Genomic DNA, 19,189 nt, shown 5'->3' with positions numbered 1-19,189 from the left:
TAACAGATATCCCATTTGGGGGAAAAAGTCATTTTATTCTGATGAGGCACTTTCAGTGTATGTGTTTGTGGTGTTTGTGTGTGTGTGTGTGTGTACATGCACACATGTGCACACGCGTGCACACATGTGCATGGGGAAGAGTGGGGGTGGTACAGGATAATAAATACTGTGAGGGTGAAGAAACACTCCCCTGAGCTGGCAGGAGGGTGTGGCAGCAGTACACAGAGCCTAGGGAGTAGAGTCCAGGGAGGTGGGTTCAAGGCCGGCTTAGAGGCCGAGGTATCCCTCAGCACAAGAAGCCGAAGAAATTGGAGGAGCGTGGGGGTGGGCCCATGAGCATGGGCATCTGGTTTCTGTGAGTGATCTTGATCTGGAAGGGAAGGGGGCATCCTCAGAGGCAGGACGTAGAGCCTTGGCGCGGGAGCTGGGAGATTTGGGGGAAGATCTGTAGGGTTCAGGGTGGGTTGCCGGGGTCCTAGAGAGGCCACGGTAGGAAGGCCTGGGGCTGAGAAATCAGGATGTGACAGGAGGTGCACAGGGGAACTTAACGCATCAGGAGGAAGTACAAAAGCTATGGAATGGAGATTTAGGATCCATGAGCGCGACGGTTCCGTTTTTGGCAGGCACAGGCAATACTCACTGTACAGGGTGTCTGCATCCAGGGTTCTCCGTCAATTTGCATGGGAAGGGTTTTGGTGGTGCTGTGGGAGGCCAAGGCAGATTGGTGGAGATTTCTTTACCAACCAAATACCAAAACTGTTTCTTAGGTTGGCTGTGAGACCCTTTGGTAGTGAGGAAGACCTAGTACAGCCCCTCTCCACTATTCCCATGCCCCTGAAGCTGCTGGCCCCACTCCTTCCCGCAGAGCCCCTACCAGAGCTTTCCTTACTGGAAGGTGATCTCAGAGCACTTGGCCAGCCGATGTCCAGCATTCTTGAGCTTGGTATAGATCTGGCCCATCTCAATTGCACCCTCCAGCCCTACTACTTCCAGCCGCTTGTCACTTAGGTCTGGGGATGGAAAGTAGTGAGATAGGTTTCGCAGAAGCAGGGTGCCTCCAAAGTCACACCTCCCCCCTTAGGCCCGTCCACTCAGCTCCCACCTGGTACACTGGTTTTCAGGATGTCAGGGTCAGTGATGACTTTCGCTGCAGCGCCTAAGGCCTGGTTGATCCCATGGATGTCCCCATGGGGTCTCTTGGTATCACCCCAGAGGTTGGAGCCACCATGCGTGCTAGGGATATTCAGCACTGCGATGCCTTCTAGAGACAGGGCGCTCAGATCCAGTGGTTTCCCACAAATCTGAGGGGAGGAGAAAACACATCCTTACGTCTGTCATAATCAAGGATGTGACCCTTCCCTCCACCAGAAGACACATTGGAGTTTTGCAAGGAATGGAGAGAAATAGGGACTAATATATCTTAGGACTTGGGAAATCAGAATTGGAGAACTGGGAGGTCAAAGTAGAGGTTCAAGATATGGGAAATTCTTGAGGGTGCCCGTGGAGGGAGAAACTAAGGTATAAAAAGCTGAAAAGGACATCGGGTTAGGTCTTATCACACCCACCTCAACTGTCAAAGACTCCTCCAGTTTTTTGCACGTTGAGAAGATGGATTCAGATGTGGCGAATTCGAAATACCATAGCTTGTTCTTCATTCTGTGTCAGCCCCAATATAAGGCCCAGTAGGGAGGGGACAAGTTACACAGTGCAGGCAGGGGTAGGCAAGTGACAGGGAAGGACATCAACCTCCTGATTCCAGTCACGTGTGGAACAGGGTAGCTTTAGGTTGAGGGGTTTCCTAGAGGTGTCACTATCCAAGTGCTCTGGTCAGACTTGGCCCCAGACTGGTCCCTGCCACTGTGTATGCCCACCCCACTCCCACTTTCCCTCACCTGCTGTTGAACTTCTCAGGATACTTTTCTCGCATGATGTGGAATCGGTGAGCAATAGAGGCATCCTGGGGAGTTCAGGGCGTGGAAAATCAGAGGCTTGCCTCCCCTTAGCACAGAACTTTCTGTAACTCCCCCATTTGGGAGCAGTATGTCCCATGTTCTTTTCTTGCAACTCACACCACTGTACCCCACCCCCAATTTCCCTGTCACAGCTCCCTTAACCTCTACCTCCCCAGTCTGCCCTCCTCCAGCCTTTGCCTGTTTAACCTCCACTTCCTCCCTTTCCCCATGTCCCACTCCACTGACCACACCGATGGAGAAGTAGTTATTGATGATTTGAAAGGGGACTGGGTCACTCTTTTCTTCAGTTTGTTGGGGTATCACCTCCACAGACCATCGATCCATATGTACCACCTTACTCGTCTCTAAATCCTTGAGAATCTTCCCCAAATTCTGTCCCTCATACCCTAGGGATGGGGGAGAAGACAAGTTATCACTGAGTCCCAGGTCCCAAAGAGACCTCCTCGTAGCTCCCAGCTCCACAAATTCCCAGGGACCCTCTGCCCTGGTTCTGCATCTCCTCCCAGCCCTTGCCAGTGGGAGGGCAGGGTGCTTGGGTATGGCTCCCACGGACCAATGTCCCACAGACCTTGCTGACCCTTTCTCCATACTGTCATGGAGGATAATTGTTCCCAATGTATGTACACATCTAACAATAATGCCAAAGTTCATCTGGAAGATTAGAGAAAATAGCCAGGAAAATAAAAAAAAATTATGAATGGGAATACTCTCTCTCTCTCTCTCTCTCTCTCTCTCCACCACCTCCCCCCATTGACACTTTCCTCATTCTACCAGATCAAACACAGTATAAAGCAATAGTGTCTAAACAGTGTGATACTGTACACAATGAATAGAATAAAAAGTTCAATAGTAAAGAATAGAGTGCCCAGAAATAGACCCAAGTTTGTATAAGAATTTAGTATATGATGACATTTCAAATAAGTGGAGAAGGTAGATTATTCAATAAATGGTGCTCGGTATAAAAGTCATTCCTTATACCAAAATAAATTCAAGATGGAGGGGTGGGGGGGAGGAAGAAAAGGGTAAAGGGGTCAAATATATAGTGATGGAAGAAGACTTTGGGTGGTGAACACACAATGCAGTATACAGATGATGTATTACAGAATCGTACACTTGAAATATATAATCTTATTAACCAATGTCACCACAATAAATGTAATAAATTTTTTTTAAATAAAAAATTCAAGATGGATCAAGAATTTAAATGTGAAAAAGGAAGCAGAATTTTTATTAGAAGAAAACATGAGAGAATGTTTTAATAATCTGAGTGGGAAGGGCCTTTCTAAAGCATAATATAAAACTAGGAGTCAAAAAAGGGAAAGATTGATAACACAATTATATTAAAATTAAAAATTTCTGTATAGTTACATAAATAACAGATACCTACAAACAAACAAACAAAAAACAAATACAAACCAGGAGAAAATAGCTATAGTACATATAACAGATTAACTTCCCCAATATTCAAAAAAAGTTCACAAATCACTGTTTATACAGTCAATAGAAAAATGGGCAAATAACAGAAACAAGCCAATCACAGAAGAATACAAATGACCAATATGCATATTAAAGATGCTCAATATTAATAATTAAAAGAATTGCAAATTAAAACAATTAGTAACTTTTTGTTGCCTATCAGATTGACAAATTATGAAGAGATTAAGAAAACCAAGTGTTAAGGATATTATGAATAAACTGGCACTCTCATTTGCTGTTGGTTGGAGCATAAATTGGTATTTCATTTTTGGAAGGCAATTTGGCAATTTTTATCCAAATGTTATCAAATTTTATCCAATATATCCTTTGATACAACAATTCCACTTTTAGGAATTTTGTCTACAGAAACTAACACACGTGTGCACAGAGAAGGATGTACAAGGAAGTTTGTTGAGGTTCTTTCTAAAACAGCAAAAAATTGGAAACAATCTAAATGCCTATCAGTAGGGGAAGGTTACATAAATTATGGCAAATCCATGCCATGGAATAATGTGCAGCTATTGAATACAGAATGAAATCTATATGTACTAACATGGAAAGATCTGCAAGACATATTATTCAATGAAAAAAGAAAAACCAGAACAATCTGGGTAGCATGATCCCATTTATGTTTGTTTAAAAGTTGAGTGTGTTATGTATGCGTGTGTGCACGTAAAAACAGAAAAATGAGTGCAAACAGGAAACAGTGGTTATCTCTGGGAGGTGAGGGGTAGGGAAGAGGAAACCTGTATGTAAAGATTTACACATTTCACTTTTTAAAAATTTTTAGTCAAAATGTACTGATGTATTATTTGTGTATTTTTTAAAGAAAATAATCAAATGTACAATGTTCACTCTTTAAGCCAGCAATTCCACTTCTAGAAATCTCTCCTAGAGAAATTCTCACATCTGTGTGCACAGACAGATGTGCAAGGGTGTTCACTGCAGCATGGTTTGTAATAAAAAACTGAATGCTACCCAAATGTCTATCTATAGGGGACTGGGTAAATAAATGATGACATAGTCACACAATGGAATGCTATTCAGTAATAAAAAGAGTGAGGCAAACCTGAATGTATTGAAATATGATGATAACAAGACGAACTGTGTAGTTTACAAAAAGTAGAAAAACATCTGTAAAATGACCTCATTGTTTAAATATATATTAGTATGTGTCTAGGAAGAAAACCATGGAGAAATAAGACTCCAAAACTTTAGGGAGTAGATTACAGGGATCTTTCACTTTCTTGTCATGTGTATCTGAAATGTTTGAATTATTTTTTACCACAAGCATGTATGATTTTTGGAATCAGGAAAACAAAAAGGATTACAAAAAAGGGTCTTCACATCCTCACATTCCCCTGATGGTTCAACCCACTGTAATTTGCCTTTCACCGTACCACCCGGCTGCAACTCTTTTGGCAGAGATTGCCAATGATTCCTGCCAAAACCAATAGTATATCTTTAGTTCTCATTTTAACTTATGAAATTCCTCACTTGGCTTCTAAACTACCACTCTCTAAGTTACAGAGAGTCCTTTTTTGACTGCTCCTTCTTAGTCTCTGTGGTAGGCAGAATAATGGCCCCTGGAAGATGTCCACATCCCAATTTCCAGAATCTGTTGCCTTCTATGGCAAAAGAGACTTTATAGATGTGATTAAATTAAGGAGTTTTAAATGGGGAGATTATCCTGGATAATCTGGGTAGACCCAAGGTAACCACAGGGGTCCTTAGAAGTGAAAGAGGAAGGCAAGACAGGAGTCATGGAAGATGTGACAGTGGAAGCAGAGGTTGGAGTGATGATAACATTGCTGGTTGGAAGGGGGCCATGAGCCAAGGAATGCAGGCAGCCTCTAGAAACTGGACAAGGCAAGGCAAGGGGTTCTCCCCTAGAGACTCTAGAAAAAACACAGCTACCAACACCTTGATGTTAGCACAGCGGGACCTGATTTGGACTTCTGACCTCCAGCATTACAAGATAATAAATTTGTGTTATTTTAAGCCACTGTTTGTGGTGATTTCTCATAGCAGAAATAGGACACTAATACAGACTACTTTAATCATTTATCTTCCTCTGCTCAGCTCTGAAACAGAGTGTGTAGCAGGATCTTGCTCTCCTTGTCCACCTTCTCTTTCCCTGGGTAACTCGTCTACTCTCAGGGTGTTAATCACCTCCCAGGAGAAGATAAGATGGCTCTCGAACATATATCTTTAGCCATGACTTCTATCCTAAATTCCTAATATTGATTTCTAACTACCCACCACACTTCTCCATCTGGGTGCTCCACTGACCCCTCAACTCAACAGGTCCACAACCAGATCTACCTTTCTTTCTTAACCTGGTCCTCCTCCTGTATTCCCTATCTTAGTAAATGGCACCATCATCTACTCAGTCTACAAACCTAGAAAGTGTCCTAGACTTGTCTTCACCTCCTCCTCCACAACCCATTAGTTACCAAGCATTGTGGCTTCTACCTCATGAACTCCACTGCTGCTGCCTTTGCTTTTGTGTTCATCATCTCTTGACTAGACTACTGCAGGACAGGTACTTTCCTACCCTGTCTCCTTCCTCCAACCCATCCTCCACAGAGCTCCCACAGAATATTCCTTGCATCTCCTCCTCTTCACATCTTATGATTTTTTTTCAATATCAGCATAAATTTTCATTAGTGCTATATTTATATCATTATTTTCATGATTCAGTTGCATCGCAGAAACTGCTATGAGAGTCTCATTGCAGAATACACAGTGAAGACTCAAAATACATGATTTCAAAGTGTCTAATACTGTAAATGAAAACAGAGTCAGATGTTGAGGATTTAAGAACTGGCCAAAAAGAATTGGTCATATTTTACATACAAGATTTAAATTATATCGGGCGGCCGGATGGCTCAGTTGGTTAGAGCGCGAGCTCTCAACAAGGTTGCTGGTTCAATTCCTGCATGGGATGGTGGGCTGTGCCCCCTGCAACTAAAGATTGAAAACAGCAACTGGACCTGGAGCGGAGCTGCGCCCTCCACAACTAAGATTGAAAGGACAACAACTTGGACCTGATGGGCCCTGGAGAAACATACAGTCCCCCAGTATTCCCCAATAAAATGTATTTAAAAAAAAGATTTAAATTATAATATGTACTTAGAGATATTCCTAGTTTCTGGAATAATATTTTACATAGAGAGAAATTTTACTAAATAGAGTTACACACACACACACACACACCTATTTTTTTCTTTTAGTTACATCTTTCATGAGTTTAAGAGTTCCCCATGATTCACAAATTACACATTCAAATGCCTCAGGTTAGAAAGGTAAGCCCAGGGGATTGTGGTGAATTGAAGTATACATGACCCATTTCTTAGAAATAACCAAAGTCAAAAAGTTAAAACACTGCAAGGCAAATGATACAAATCATTTCTGTGAGCTGTCAGCTTTCAGTCTCTGGCAGGATAAAGTTAAAAACTCCTTAGCACAGCATTCATGACCCTCCATCATATGGATTCTGCTCAACTTAGTCCTTCCTCTCCCCATTGCCCACCTTGTACCCGATGTTCCAGTCACAATGAATGACTCACACTTTCCCTAAAGCACCACCATGTTGTTGGTGGCTTTTCTGGCTTTACACAACTTCTTCCACCTAAAACGCTTTTCTGCAAGACCTCAGAGCTGGACTGTGAGTCCAACAGCCTCAACTCCAAGACACCTCAAACTCAACCTGCCCTACACTGAGCACTTTAAGTACCAATACCATCCCTTGAACTCTCTCTTTGAAGGGAGCAAGAGACTAGAAATGGGAGTGCAGTCAGGAGAGTGTTGCAATAGATGGGAAGAAATGATCATGAATGAATGAATGCCCTTTGATTAGCTGGTTGAATGAATAAATCGCGGCCAAGCTCCCTGCTAGTGCCATCAGTCAGCATCTGACTTAGCTCTTATACAACCTTCCTCATTCCCACATTGTCCTTCCCCTAACCCCCATATTCCTTGATGCTTTGAGCCCTAGGAGTCGGTGGGGAGAAATAGGATATTTGTAGATTTATAGGAATAGGACTGCCATCCTTGACCCTTCTAGGTTCAGACTGTGGTCCTTGTTTCTTTCAAAGCTCTCTTCCTTTGGGACAATCCACTTTGGCACCCACACATCAGTGCCTCTACATCCCCAACCCTCTTTGTACACCAGATGCCTAGATGCCTTCTAGGTGTGCCTTTCCCTCCAGCCTAACTCTACCCATCCCCCAGGAAAACAATTTCTAATCACTTACCTCCTCCCCATCTTAAGCAACGAGCTAGATCATTTCCAGTGCCCAGGGGCAACACAGCGACAGGAGGTACAACAGGTAAGTTGGCTTTGTCTGGGGAGGTAGGTGAAGGGATGGATGGAAGGAATTAGCTCTGGAAGCCCACTGCCCAGTGCCCTGCCCAGAGCCTTTCCCTGCACTGACCAATGGTCTCTAGGATCCATCCTACTGTTCCATCTCCGCCACACACCAAAATCCGGCAATCAGGAACTTCTCTGAAAAATCTAAGCCTGAGACAAAAGGTGAGAGAGAAGATGAGGAAAGATAGCAAGACCAAGGCTACCAAACTCCTGGAGAGGCAGATTACTTCTTTTCTGCACATATGATCTCCTTCCCCTTTGTCAAAAGACTTTTTTCCATTAAGGGCAGAGAAAACTTACAATGAGGAAAGTTATAGCCATTCCTCAGTGGTTAGGGAGAAAACGGTATCTCCATTCTTTGAGAATGGAGATGAAGCAGAGACCACAGAGGTGGGGATACCTAGTGACCCTAGTAAAAGCAGCATTCTGAATTCTGGTTTCTTGGGGTCCCCTAGCCCTCTGCTCCCAACATGCATTCTTTCCTGCTCTCTCACACCACACACAAACACTCTGTGATACAATCCCTAACTGAAACTCACCCTGGCTCAGGACCATCCTTTAGGAGGTTGAACACCTGTCGAGGGTTTAGTAGATACTGAAATTTCCAAAGCACCCTGTGGGAGGGAAAAAGGAAATCTCATGGCAGTGGATGGAGATTCTGTACCCCACCCTCTTGATGTCCTCCTCAAGGTATGCCCTCTACATACACACAGATTCTAAACCTCTGTCGGTCCTCCCTCTCCATCTTAAAAGACCCAGTATAGCTCTTCTCACCTCTCCCCCTGCTTTCCACCACTCTTAGGGTTGACAAAGACCAAAAGTGGGTGGGTGTTTGCAACAGGATCAATCTGCATGGGGAAAGAAAACAAGGATAAGGAACGTAAGGTTTTGTTAGAATGAAAATGGCCCTAGAGACCGATGGAAGGCTGTCACTTCCCCCAAGATACTTTCCCCCTCCCCTACCAGGGTGGGGCTTCTGGAGAACAGGCACCCTCCCCCAGGTTTCCCACTTCATTCTCCCGAAAGGGGCCCCAGCAAAGAAAAACAAGCTCCCACCACGAAACCCAAGCCTCTCAATCCTGTACCCGCAGAGCCTCAAAGGTGCTCAAATTTAAATCATCCACGATCTTCTGGCTTATTTTGCTTTTATGCTCCTGTCCAGAGGCCTAGGAAGGAAGAGAAGCAGAGGAAAGAAAACTGGATTGTGTGTGAATCCCTAAACAGATGAGAGTCTGACTTGAATACTAAAAGTATAGCCGTTCTGCTCTAAATGGCATTGTATATATGTATGTTTTTAAATCGAGGAAGCACTCCTGTGCCCTCCCAGCTGCTGCCCAAGGGTCTCACCAGGACGCTGGGATAGATGGAAGATGGGGGCAGGATGTGGTCTCGGAGCAGCCCACAGTCACACTCATGGCCCATGGCTTGCAGGCAGTCATCGTGGATCTGAAAGACAAGGTGGGCATGGAGAAATCATGAAGGGAACCCGTCCCCCCTCAAGTCGGGGGTCTGGTACTGGAGAGCCCTTGGGAGCACGGGCAACTGTGACTCTATGGCACAGGCCATCGTGGAGGCGAGCCGACTGGCAGGAGGAGAGAGGGCGGCTTAAGGAGAGGCCTCAAGGCAGAGGCTGGAGGGGTAGCTCCCGAACTCACCTCTAGGTGGCACCACACACAATGCAGCCCGACGAGGCCGTGGTATATCCGGATCTTCTTCTGACAGCGGTCGCAGCGCCCAGACACACAGCCTCCTCGTACCCATACATGTGATTGGACCTTGGGGAGAAAGACAATCCCTTGTCTGAGAGGGTCTGAGCAAGGGCTGGAGAAGGGATGAGGGCAGCAACGGGCCAAGGGCCAGGGCCAGGGTATGGGTGGGCACGGGATCACTCACACCAATGTCCTTCCGAGACTTGGCATAGGTGCTGACTTCGCAGGGCAGGGCCTTCATAGCACACTGGTCATGAACGGTGTACTTACAGACTGGGCGAGAGGGAAGGTCAGAGCCTTAGCTGCAGCCCCTCCCCCTATTTCCTCCTCACTCACTGAAACAAGACATATAACCCTTTGCGGTGAGGGTGTGGTACAGAATAGAAATTTAGGGTGGGGGCTTACCTCCAAGACCTATGCCCTTTCCTCACTCTTCCCCCCAAAGAGCAATTGCTACCACATGCCTATCCCCACTCCATCCATGTGCCAATAACTAGCTGGATAATGTAAAGGAGGCCCAGATATAAAAATAACAATAACTAGCTAATTTTTATTGCAGGCTTAAAGTAGGTACATGCACTAGGTGAAGCACTTTTCTTGCATCAACTCATTTAATGCTCACAATCACCTCATTTTCAGTTGAGGAAACTAAGGTTTAACTAAGTCACATAACTAGTCAGTGGTAGAGCCCAGGATTCAAACCCAGGTCTCGCGAAGTTCAGAGCGCCATGCTCCCGCAGATAGCTGGGCTGCCCCTCTGCTCCCATATTACCGGGCCCCATCACTCACGGTTACAGCGCAGCCCCTGTTTGCCAAGACCAATGCTCGACTCGCACAGGTTGCAGTAGACTGGTCGGGGGAACCTCTTGGGTCTCCACATGTGCTGCCCATTGTCCTTCAGGGTCTGGGAGGGCACAGCAGATGCTAGGGAGTGTCTAAGCCTTTAGAGGGCCAACCTCTGGCAAACACAACCCAAGGCAGTTGCTTTACCCCTCCTCAAAGTCTTTCCTACTCACCATCTCCAGACCCAGCAGCACTAGCAGTGGCACGGTAGTGGCCCCAGCCCGGAGCCACTCAGCTAGAGAGACAGAGCCACTGCCATCATAGTCAATCTCTTTCATCATCTCCTGAAGAATCTGAGCAGAGAACAGGGTGTGTGGGGAACTTTTGGTGTGAGTCTGACACCTTTCCATGGCCCTCTAGGACACCCAGTCCAACCATCCTAGCCAAGGGAACCAGGTTGCCTCTCAGAGATGGGGTAAAGTGTATGCAGGACTCCCCAAGGAGAGGTGTAAGAAGGGACAGGAAGGAAGAACTGCCTTACCGGCCGCAACTCGGACACATCCCAATCCAGGTATTCAGCCACTCGCATCATCTGTATGATGATTTTGTCCACTTCCTGGGGGCCAAGAGGGTAAGAGCCAAAGCCATATCCCACTTCTCTACCACTAACCAAACCATTCTCTAGAAACCAGGTTTCCTGGGTTCCACCCCCAAACCCACCTATCAGTTTCAGGTGACTCTGCCAAGTCACTGAGTGTCTATGTGTGTTCATATGTTTGCAAGGCAGCCCCCAATTCATGCCTCCAGCCTCCTCTTTGAGGAGTCAAGAGCTTGGAACCTACTCCCAAATTTAGTCCTAGAAGATTCAACTTCTCCCTTTAGCTTCCTCTGCTTCTTAAGATCCTGGAAGAGTTGGGACAGAGGAGCACAGACAAATGGACACAAACTCCCTTGCCCAGCATACAGGTCCCCCAACTCACTGAGCTGTCCAGGATCCCATTTCTGTCCATGTCGTACAGCTTGAAGGTGACTGTGGGGTGTTTTAGGGGGGCCAGGATCAGTTTGTGAGGGATACCCAAAGAATTCATAACAGAATACAGGGGAAACAAAGAGACGGGGAGAAACCTTTTGGATGAAGAGCCCAAGCTTGGGGCTAGGATTGAAAAAAAGACAAAAAGGGAGGGGAAACAGGCCTGGATTCCACCCTTAGTGAACGTGATAGGGGAGACAGTACACACCTTCCATATCCCCCAAACACCCCAGGCCACCCACATGAAAATCTACAAGACATGGGAACTGGGGTTACTATGGTGGATGGCATTAGGTATAAGGAGTCTGGGGGAATAGAGGAAATGGGCCCATTCTCAGACCCCACCTTTGTCTGACCCTGTCAGTGCTTAGGAATCCTGAAAAAATGAGGGAAGGCTGGGGAACACCCTCTTTCCCTTCACCTTTCCTCCCCTTTCCCAGTCCAGAATGACAACTCACATTCTAGCTTGTCTTCTGGTCGGCCACCCTCCAGAAGGGAAAAGTAGCAGGAGACATCACTGAGACATACCATATCTGGTTGCAAAAAGTACAGCAGATCTGAGGTTTGGGTGCTCTCCACTCTAGCTCTTCTCTTTTCCTTTGTTTGTTTCAACTCTTCCCTTTAATTTTCCTTCTTCTAGCTCCTAGACCAGCTTGGCCAACCTCCACCTCTCGCCCCCAACCCTGCCCTTAATATATGACTCAATTCACCCCAAAACGCACACTAATTTGACTTCTCTTCTGGAGGCCCAGCCCAGTCCCATCTACATGACCATACCTTTTTTCACAGTCTCTTCTAAGGAGTAACTAGTCTGGAAGGATTGAAATAGTGCCAGGCTTAGGTGACTGGGAACATCATCCACTTCCAGATAGATTTTCAGGAATTGCTGGAATCCCTCATACCCAATGGCCTATGATGAGAGCAAGCATTACCCTGGGGAATCTGCAGGATGGAAGTTAGGGAATGAAGAATTGGGAGTAGTGGGGACAGAGACAATAAATACAGGGCTGAGAAGCATCCAAGACAGGAGTGTGGTTTCTAGGGCTGAGTCCTGAATTAATAGAATATCTTGCTTTGTCTGAAAGCAATAGCTGCCGTAACAATGGACGGTGGGGTATCTCAAGGAAGGAGAGCAAGGGGTGGGCCCAGAACAACCTCTGGAAGCTGGGGATCCCAATGGAGTAGCAAAAACAAAGATGGGAGGAACTGGTCAAGGAAAGGATTTCCCAGCTGCCACTCACATCTCCTTGGAGATAATCAGCCATTTCACCATCCTCAAAGAGCTTTAGGACATCACTGACCTTCTTGGTGGAGTCTAAGGTGTAAAGAGAGTGAAAGAAGAGCATTAGCCTGGTTCGGCTCTCCCTGCCCTCTGCCAGACTCCCACCCAGACATCTAACAGGAAAAAAAGATTCAAGTGAGATGAAAAAAAGAACAAATTTCAAAATACACAGACATACAGAGAGAGAAACATTTCAGATCCTCCAAAGTGGTACCCCTCTTCACTTCCTTCTCTGAAACTTGGAGCAGGCAGTCAAGGTTCAGAGAAGGTGGATGGAGAGCTGAGACCCCAGGCATTTCCCCATCTCCTTCTCCTCCCTTTCCAAATCATAAGCATATCTTAGGAGCTGACTGGCTCAAATCCACTGGGGAAACTGGGGGATGGGGGTCGGGGAGGGTGAATTAGAAGGAAGAAGAGGGATTCACTGGGGTAAGGTCTCCAGAACTGAAGGACTGAAAGGAAGACTCACATTCCATGTATTTTTGCAGCTGAGCAAAATCATTGGGGCTTATTAGGCCCCTCTCCTTGGCCATCTTTCTGTTTTTCTTAAGGATGGCCACAAAGGCAGCTTGGTAGTAGTACTTTTGGTACCTGGGCCTCCGCTTCCAAGGGTAGGTCTGGAGGAAGATGACAAGAGCATGTGGCTGAAAGAGCCAACAGAGTTCCTTTGGTTCTGTCTACTCCGTTCATTGTCCACTCCCACTGTTATTTCTGTCATTTTCTTGTCTTAGAGTCTCTCCTTCAGTCTCTTCCTTTCCCTGTGTTCCTCTCCATATGTCTCTATCTCTCCGGGACAGTGCCTGTCCTCTGCTTCTGTTTCTCTGACTCATCTCTTTCTCTCCTCATTTCTGGATCTTTCTCAAGCTCTCTGATTTCTCCTCCCCATCTGTCTTAATTCATCTCTGACCACCCTCACCTTCCTGTCACTAACCCCATTTTCCCAGTGTGTATGTTTCCGTGAGCGTGTCTCTCTCTTGCTTCTACCGATTCCCCCGCTACCCCCAATCTCTGCAGTCTCTCCCATCACGGACCCCGCAGTCCCGGCCCTCCAGGTGGTTCTCACTGCGTTGCCGGCACGCCTCCCGGGCCACGACCCCATCTTGCTCCGCCTCCAGCCTCGGTCCTCAGAGGGGCTCTGTCACCTACTCCCCCAGCCACCCACACGTCCCGCAACGACCTCTAGCGCTTCTGACGCGCGACACAGAACTAGCCCTGGCCGGGTCCCCAGCCCGGGTCCCGCCTCTCGCCTGTGCCCCGCGGAGCTCGGCTCGGGAAGGGCGGGGACCATGGAGCGCGAGATTAGGAGGAGGTAAGGGGAGACTGAGCATCTGCCTGACGTCCCAGTTCCAGGAGGGTTGAGCTTAGGGGGTGAGTCTCGGATTCTGGGGTCTTCCTTCTACCCTGCTAGGTTAGCCAGCAGTATTTGGGGAGCACCACCTTTCAGCTATGAGACCCAGAGACCGAGGAGGAGCCATCACGTGCATCATGTTGACCAGTGGCCCGGGGACCAAGTAGTAGAGGGCAACTTGCCTTGAGGATTCAACAACAGCAATAACAATATCTCACGTTACTACAGTAAAGCACCGTTTTGGAGTTAAACAGAACTAGGGTTAGTCATATCTGGGTTCCATTTTTAGCTCTGATACCACTGTGTGACTTGGGCAAATTACATTTGTAAAATGGGGAGAACGATACCTATCTTTCACAGTTGTGGGGAGTAAGTCAAATAATGTATTAAAAGTACCTATGGTGTTTCCCCGAAAATAAAACCCAGCCAGACATTCAGCTGTCATACGTCTTTTGGAGCAAAAATTAATATAAGACCCAGTATTATATTATATTACATTATATTATATTAATTATATTATATTACATAAGACCTGGTCTTATAGTAAAAAAGACAAGGTCTTACATTAATTTTTTCTCCAAAAGACACATTAAAGCTGATTGTCCGACTAGGTCTTATTTTGGGGGAAACACAGTAGTATACGGCCTGGCATATAGAAGGCCTACAAAAAATGATAGTTATTGTTGTATTATCAACTAAAATCAAATCCTATGAAACAGAAAATTATTGGCATAGTCATTCTAGAGACGAAGAAACTGGAGCTCAAAGAGGCTGGGACTTCCCAAGGCAGGTAACAAATGGAGGAACCAAAGTTCAAACCCAAGAACGGTGTGGCAGAGCCCTGGTTCTCTCTCCTCCTCTTGTTCCACTCTCCCCTTTAGTCTCACAGCCCTCCTTTCTGTTCTGTTCTGCAAGCACACTAAGTCCTTTCCTGCTCAGGGCCATCAGACTTACTGCTCTGTCTGCCAGGAATACCCTTCCCCATTCTTGGCAGAGCTGACTTCTTGCCTAAGCTGAGATGTCAGCTCCTCAAAGAGACCTTCCCTGATCCTTCCCTTGTAAAGTAGCCCCCTTCTTTGCACAGCACCCTCCTTTGTTTCCTTCATACAACTTATCACAAGTGGAAATTATCTTGCTAATTTATTTTCTTCCTTGTTTACTGTTTGTCTTCTACCAAAATGTAAGTTCCACAAGGGCAGGAACTTGTCAGTCTTCTTCACTACTGTATCCCCAATACCTAAAACAGTGCCCAGCATGTTATAAGTGCTCCATATTGGTTGTACAAATAGTTGTGCAAAGTTAGGGAGTTTCACGTTTTGGAAATATTAACCCAAATATGGTTAAATGAGATGCCAAAGTGTCCATTCTGCTACTAAGGATGAGGAAATTTGGGGCACATACAGTAGGTGTTAAACACATGTTTGTTAAATGAATGAGAGATGCTAAAAAGCACTTATATTGTACTCCATCCAAGACTGTGACCTTCTTCCTCCTCTCTGCCCACTTACTTAGGGCTTGTTGGGTCAAGCTCAAGGAGGCCGTCAGGACCTACAAGAATTTCCTTTCTGACAGTGCAAGAATCTTCTCTTTAGCCTCGGTCCTTGAGACAGCTCTGCTGCCCACCTCTATGTAGCACACCATTCCTTTTCTGGGGACTCTCTGGAAACACTCAGAAAAGGGTTCTGGGACACTGACATTCTGGAGAAAGGACTCCACCCATCTGGCCCTTTTCAATGACTATAATCTCTAGTGACAATAGGTGTAGTGAATACATAATTGTCTTATGGCCAATGGGGCCTGTATGGCTTAATTAGCTGCTCTGATTACTCCTGGGGATTCTTAGATAGCTCCAAGATTCTAGGAAATGGAACCTGAGAGAAAGTGACAGGGAGAGAGAAAACAAAGGATGGCAGGACATGATACTTCTCTCTTGTCTCTGTTTTCAAAATGACCCTTCCTATCCCCCAGGTCTGAAATATAGTATAAAGGTTAAGAGAATGGACTTTTGAATTAGGTAGGCATGAATTAGAATCCTAGCTATTGGATGAGTTATTTCATCTCCCTGAACCTGTTTTCTCATTGGTAAAATGGGTACGTAGAGAAATCAGTCACAATGTGGGGATTAAATAATACATGCAACATGTTTAGCAACTGCATGGCACAGAACTCTATAAATGTCAGTTGTTGTTGTTGTTATCATTATACAAGGGTGGTACCTAAAGAAAACACATCTGGAGATCAGGAAAAACAATGCCTTTGACCCAGGTATAAATTCTAGGAACTCTGAGCATGAGTGAAGCCCCATTGTACACCTCCCCCCCCACCCCCCGTCATATCTCAGGCACAGACATGTAGTATCAGGATTCTGCACTTTGCCTGTGGGTGAGGAGGTGGCTAGAAACTAGATTATCTGTGTCTAAGGACAGCCCAGGGCTAAGACCTTGGACATAGCGCTCCTGGGATTTTTTCAGTTGTCCTCCTTACTTCTCTCCTCGAAAGTTTAGCTGCCCCTGTTGTTGAAATGCAGCTAACTGCAAGACCCTGGGACCTTTAAGACCTGGAACAAGTCCAGTTTTGTCCTCCCCACTCCATCCCAACCCTGAGGCTATAACCTGGGCTAGTCCAGGCGACTGCCAGGGCTGGGAGGGTGGGGTCTGCTGCCTGCCAGCCAGCTATTTGTGACTCACCCTTCCCTTCCCTCCTCTGGTTTCCCTGCCAGCCCCTTCCAACTTGGGGTGAGACAGTTAGAAATTGACTTGGAGACAGAATCCTAGAACATCCTCAGAGCTAGGAGGCACCAACTCTCAGATTTTACAGAGGAGAAAAACTGAGGCCCAGAGAGAGCACAACTCTCTCAGGGTCATGCCCAGAATCTACATATCCTGTCCTTAGTCCACTCCATTCAATCTTAGTGTTTCTGATTTTCTAGATCTTATTTTAAACATCAAATACTAAAATTGCTGGTAACCAAGAGATAAATATGATTTTCAAAGCCAGTGCTAAAATTTAGTTTTCTTTTTCACTTCAACATTCATTGCTCACATTCCAAGTCCCCCACGTTTACTGTTAGTCAAGAATCAGCTATGCCCCCAGAACATTCGGGCTGACCCACCACGGAACCCCAAGGAGCAGGCACTCCTTCTTGGGCCCAGGTTTGATTACCTGGACTTCTGAATCCCTTAACAACACCAGGGCCTAAATCCTCCTCTTCTTTTCTGGGACCCAGGGAGGGTCTATTCTTCGCTGCCCATCCCTGCTACTAGTTTAGTTAGTGGCCCCTGGGAGGGACTCATTTGGCTTGAAGCCTCAAAATTCATTAAGCCTCCACAAACCTTACAGATGGTAGTGTTGCCTGATTAAGGGGGTGGTGTTTGTGTGTGTGTGTGTGTGTGTGTGTGTGAGGGGGGTGTCATTGTGTAATACAGGAGGAAGTTACCATGTTGGCACAGTTGAGGCATGTGGGCTCGCTCATTCGTTGTGAGGCTGAGGAGATGCCCAGTAATATTTGCATTTTTTCTTCAGTAAAGCTCATTTCCCCCATTTAAAGGTGAAAAGCGTATTCAGACCCAGGCAGTTTCAGAAACTTTTCGGTGACAGGTGTGGAAAGGAGAGTGGTGGGAAGTTGGGGACCAGGAGGCCAAACAAGAACCCTTCTCCACCGCTGCAGCGCTCTGGAGATTCCAAAACGGACTTTCCTTGGACTCGGGTCACTGGGAGCCTAGCTTCACCATCCCTCCGAGAGAGCGGGAGGGATGGAGGGGAAGGTTTGCGGGGAACGCTGCCTACGGGTTCTGGCCCAGTCCTCCCGCTGCCCCCGCGTCCTGGCGCAAACCCTGCTAGGTATCTACCCGCTCCAGCTGTCACGCTTCCTCCTTCTCGGCCCAGCAGCCCTACCCCAGCCCGCGGGGAGTCCCCTCCTGCGACCCCCGCCCCTCCTGCTCGTGAGGGTAGGGCTGGCGGCGGCCGGGGGCTCGCGGGGTCTCTACCTTGCCTGCCGAGGGCGCGCGATCCGAGCTGAAGCACGACGCGGGAGCTGAAGCCCGACCAGGGCTGGAGGGGACGGGCCAGGCAGACGCCGCCGCCGCTGGGCCGCCCCGCTCCTGACGACACAGCTGCCCGCCCCTCACCCCCGCCCGCCCGCCGGCGCCAGGCACCCCCAACTCTGGAAACTGCCAGTCTGGAGAAGCCTCAGTTTCTATTTCACCAAACCTCATCCCCCACCCCCTCCCACGACTACTCCAGGGCTCTGGTCTGTGCCACTTTCTCCACATCCTGAGCTTCTCATTTTCTTCCCGCCCCGGGACCAGCTCTGTTTCTATTTTCCCTTCATTCCAATCACTCACAGCTTCTTCCTTCATTCCGACCCTGGAGTCCAAGATAGGAGGCAGGGCTGTTGATGGGATAGCTTGGCCGCTGCCCACCCAGCCAAGGTCTCATCCTCTCCTAATTGCTGCCATCTGGGGACTTCCCTTTCCAACTGCTTTCCATCCACCATTGACTTTTAAATTCATACTCAGGAGATTTCACAGCGGCAAGGCCAGAGTTCCAGACTCCACATCCTGAGACCTGAACAGCTCCCGGACCATGTGCTCCACACTGCTTGACACTACCTGTGAGAATCTGCCCACCTCCAGGTTCTTCACCTCGCGAAAATGTCTCAGACTTGTTTTCCCAAGTCTAAGGACATCTTCTTCTCTCAAGACTCAGATCTTTCCCTTAATTCCTGGGGTGGAGGTTTAGGTACAAAGAACACCCTTTCTTTATGCCCAACCGTCCCATTTTACCTGCTGGCCTTGGTGGGTGGTGTAGAAGGCCCTGGCCAAAAGAGAAGATGAAGGAAGATCCTTCCAGCTTCTCCAGTCTGGAATCTGTTCTGGAGTTAAGGCTCTGGTGGCAGCATGGATGGTGGTGAAGTTGGTAGAGCAAGGTAGAGAAACAGAGGCCTAGGGACTTACTGGTAGGAACTGGGGACCCAGGCATCCTGCTCCCTGGCCCCGCCCCAACACCGTCTAACCCCTTCCTACCCTTCATTGAAGTAGGGCAAGTAACAAAGTCTAGAGTTCCTGGAATCTTCCCTTTTACACCTGGTGGTGGAAGAAAGGGGGAGGGGAGAGCTCTGACTGGAAGGATATATGTGTGTGTGTTGTACACGTCGTGTGCACACACACAAATACACACACAGCCTTTGGTGGAGGAGAAGGAATGAATTCATG

At 47.1% G+C, this 19,189-nt stretch overlaps 1 protein-coding gene across 4 annotated transcripts; it reads right to left on the bottom strand.

Annotated features, from left to right (window-relative positions):
- Positions 1-56: 56 nt before the first annotated feature.
- On the bottom strand, positions 57-18,962 carry DGKA (diacylglycerol kinase alpha). 4 transcript variants are annotated; one of them, XM_033116896.1, is made up of 24 exons: positions 13,692-13,742; positions 13,098-13,245; positions 12,588-12,661; positions 12,124-12,256; positions 11,805-11,879; positions 11,297-11,346; positions 10,858-10,932; positions 10,550-10,669; positions 10,323-10,437; positions 9,718-9,806; positions 9,480-9,599; positions 9,172-9,270; positions 8,910-8,990; positions 8,599-8,672; positions 8,364-8,438; positions 7,889-7,974; positions 7,709-7,798; positions 2,199-2,359; positions 1,893-1,957; positions 1,566-1,656; positions 1,103-1,301; positions 890-1,010; positions 641-701; positions 57-370 (listed from the first exon to the last, which is right to left on the bottom strand). In XM_033116896.1, exons 1-24 carry the CDS (start codon positions 13,725-13,727, stop codon positions 287-289), a joined length of 2,322 nt encoding a protein of 773 aa, XP_032972787.1. In that variant the 5' UTR covers positions 13,728-13,742; the 3' UTR covers positions 57-286. The 4 variants fall into 4 exon arrangements, 3 of the variants coding, with proteins under 3 accessions (XP_032972787.1, XP_032972789.1, XP_032972788.1); XM_033116898.1 differs by lacking the exon at positions 13,692-13,742 and adding an exon at positions 18,761-18,962 and having other exon boundaries at positions 58-370; XM_033116897.1 differs by lacking the exon at positions 13,692-13,742 and adding an exon at positions 17,963-18,073 and having other exon boundaries at positions 58-370.
- Positions 18,963-19,189: the final 227 nt, after the last annotated feature.

Source organism: Rhinolophus ferrumequinum, chromosome 10, assembly GCF_004115265.2.
Source record: "Rhinolophus ferrumequinum isolate MPI-CBG mRhiFer1 chromosome 10, mRhiFer1_v1.p, whole genome shotgun sequence".
NCBI classification, from domain to species: domain Eukaryota; kingdom Metazoa; phylum Chordata; class Mammalia; order Chiroptera; family Rhinolophidae; genus Rhinolophus; species Rhinolophus ferrumequinum.
The sequence above is the reverse complement of the archived record's forward strand: the minus strand, read 5'-3'. Positions and strand labels throughout refer to the sequence as shown.

Bases quoted from the DNA above. Each gene is read 5' to 3' on its own strand.
- DGKA (XM_033116896.1), bottom strand. From the start codon at position 13,727: ATGGGGTCGTGGCCCGGGAGGCGTGCCGGCAACGCA. The intron at 11,347-11,804 runs GTGAGTTGTCAT...AACACCCCACAG, and splicing joins ACCAGAAGACAAGCTAGAAT to TCACCTTCAAGCTGTACGAC. The intron at 10,933-11,296 runs GTGAGTTGGGGG...CTTGGCCCCCAG, and splicing joins ATGGGATCCTGGACAGCTCA to GAAGTGGACAAAATCATCAT.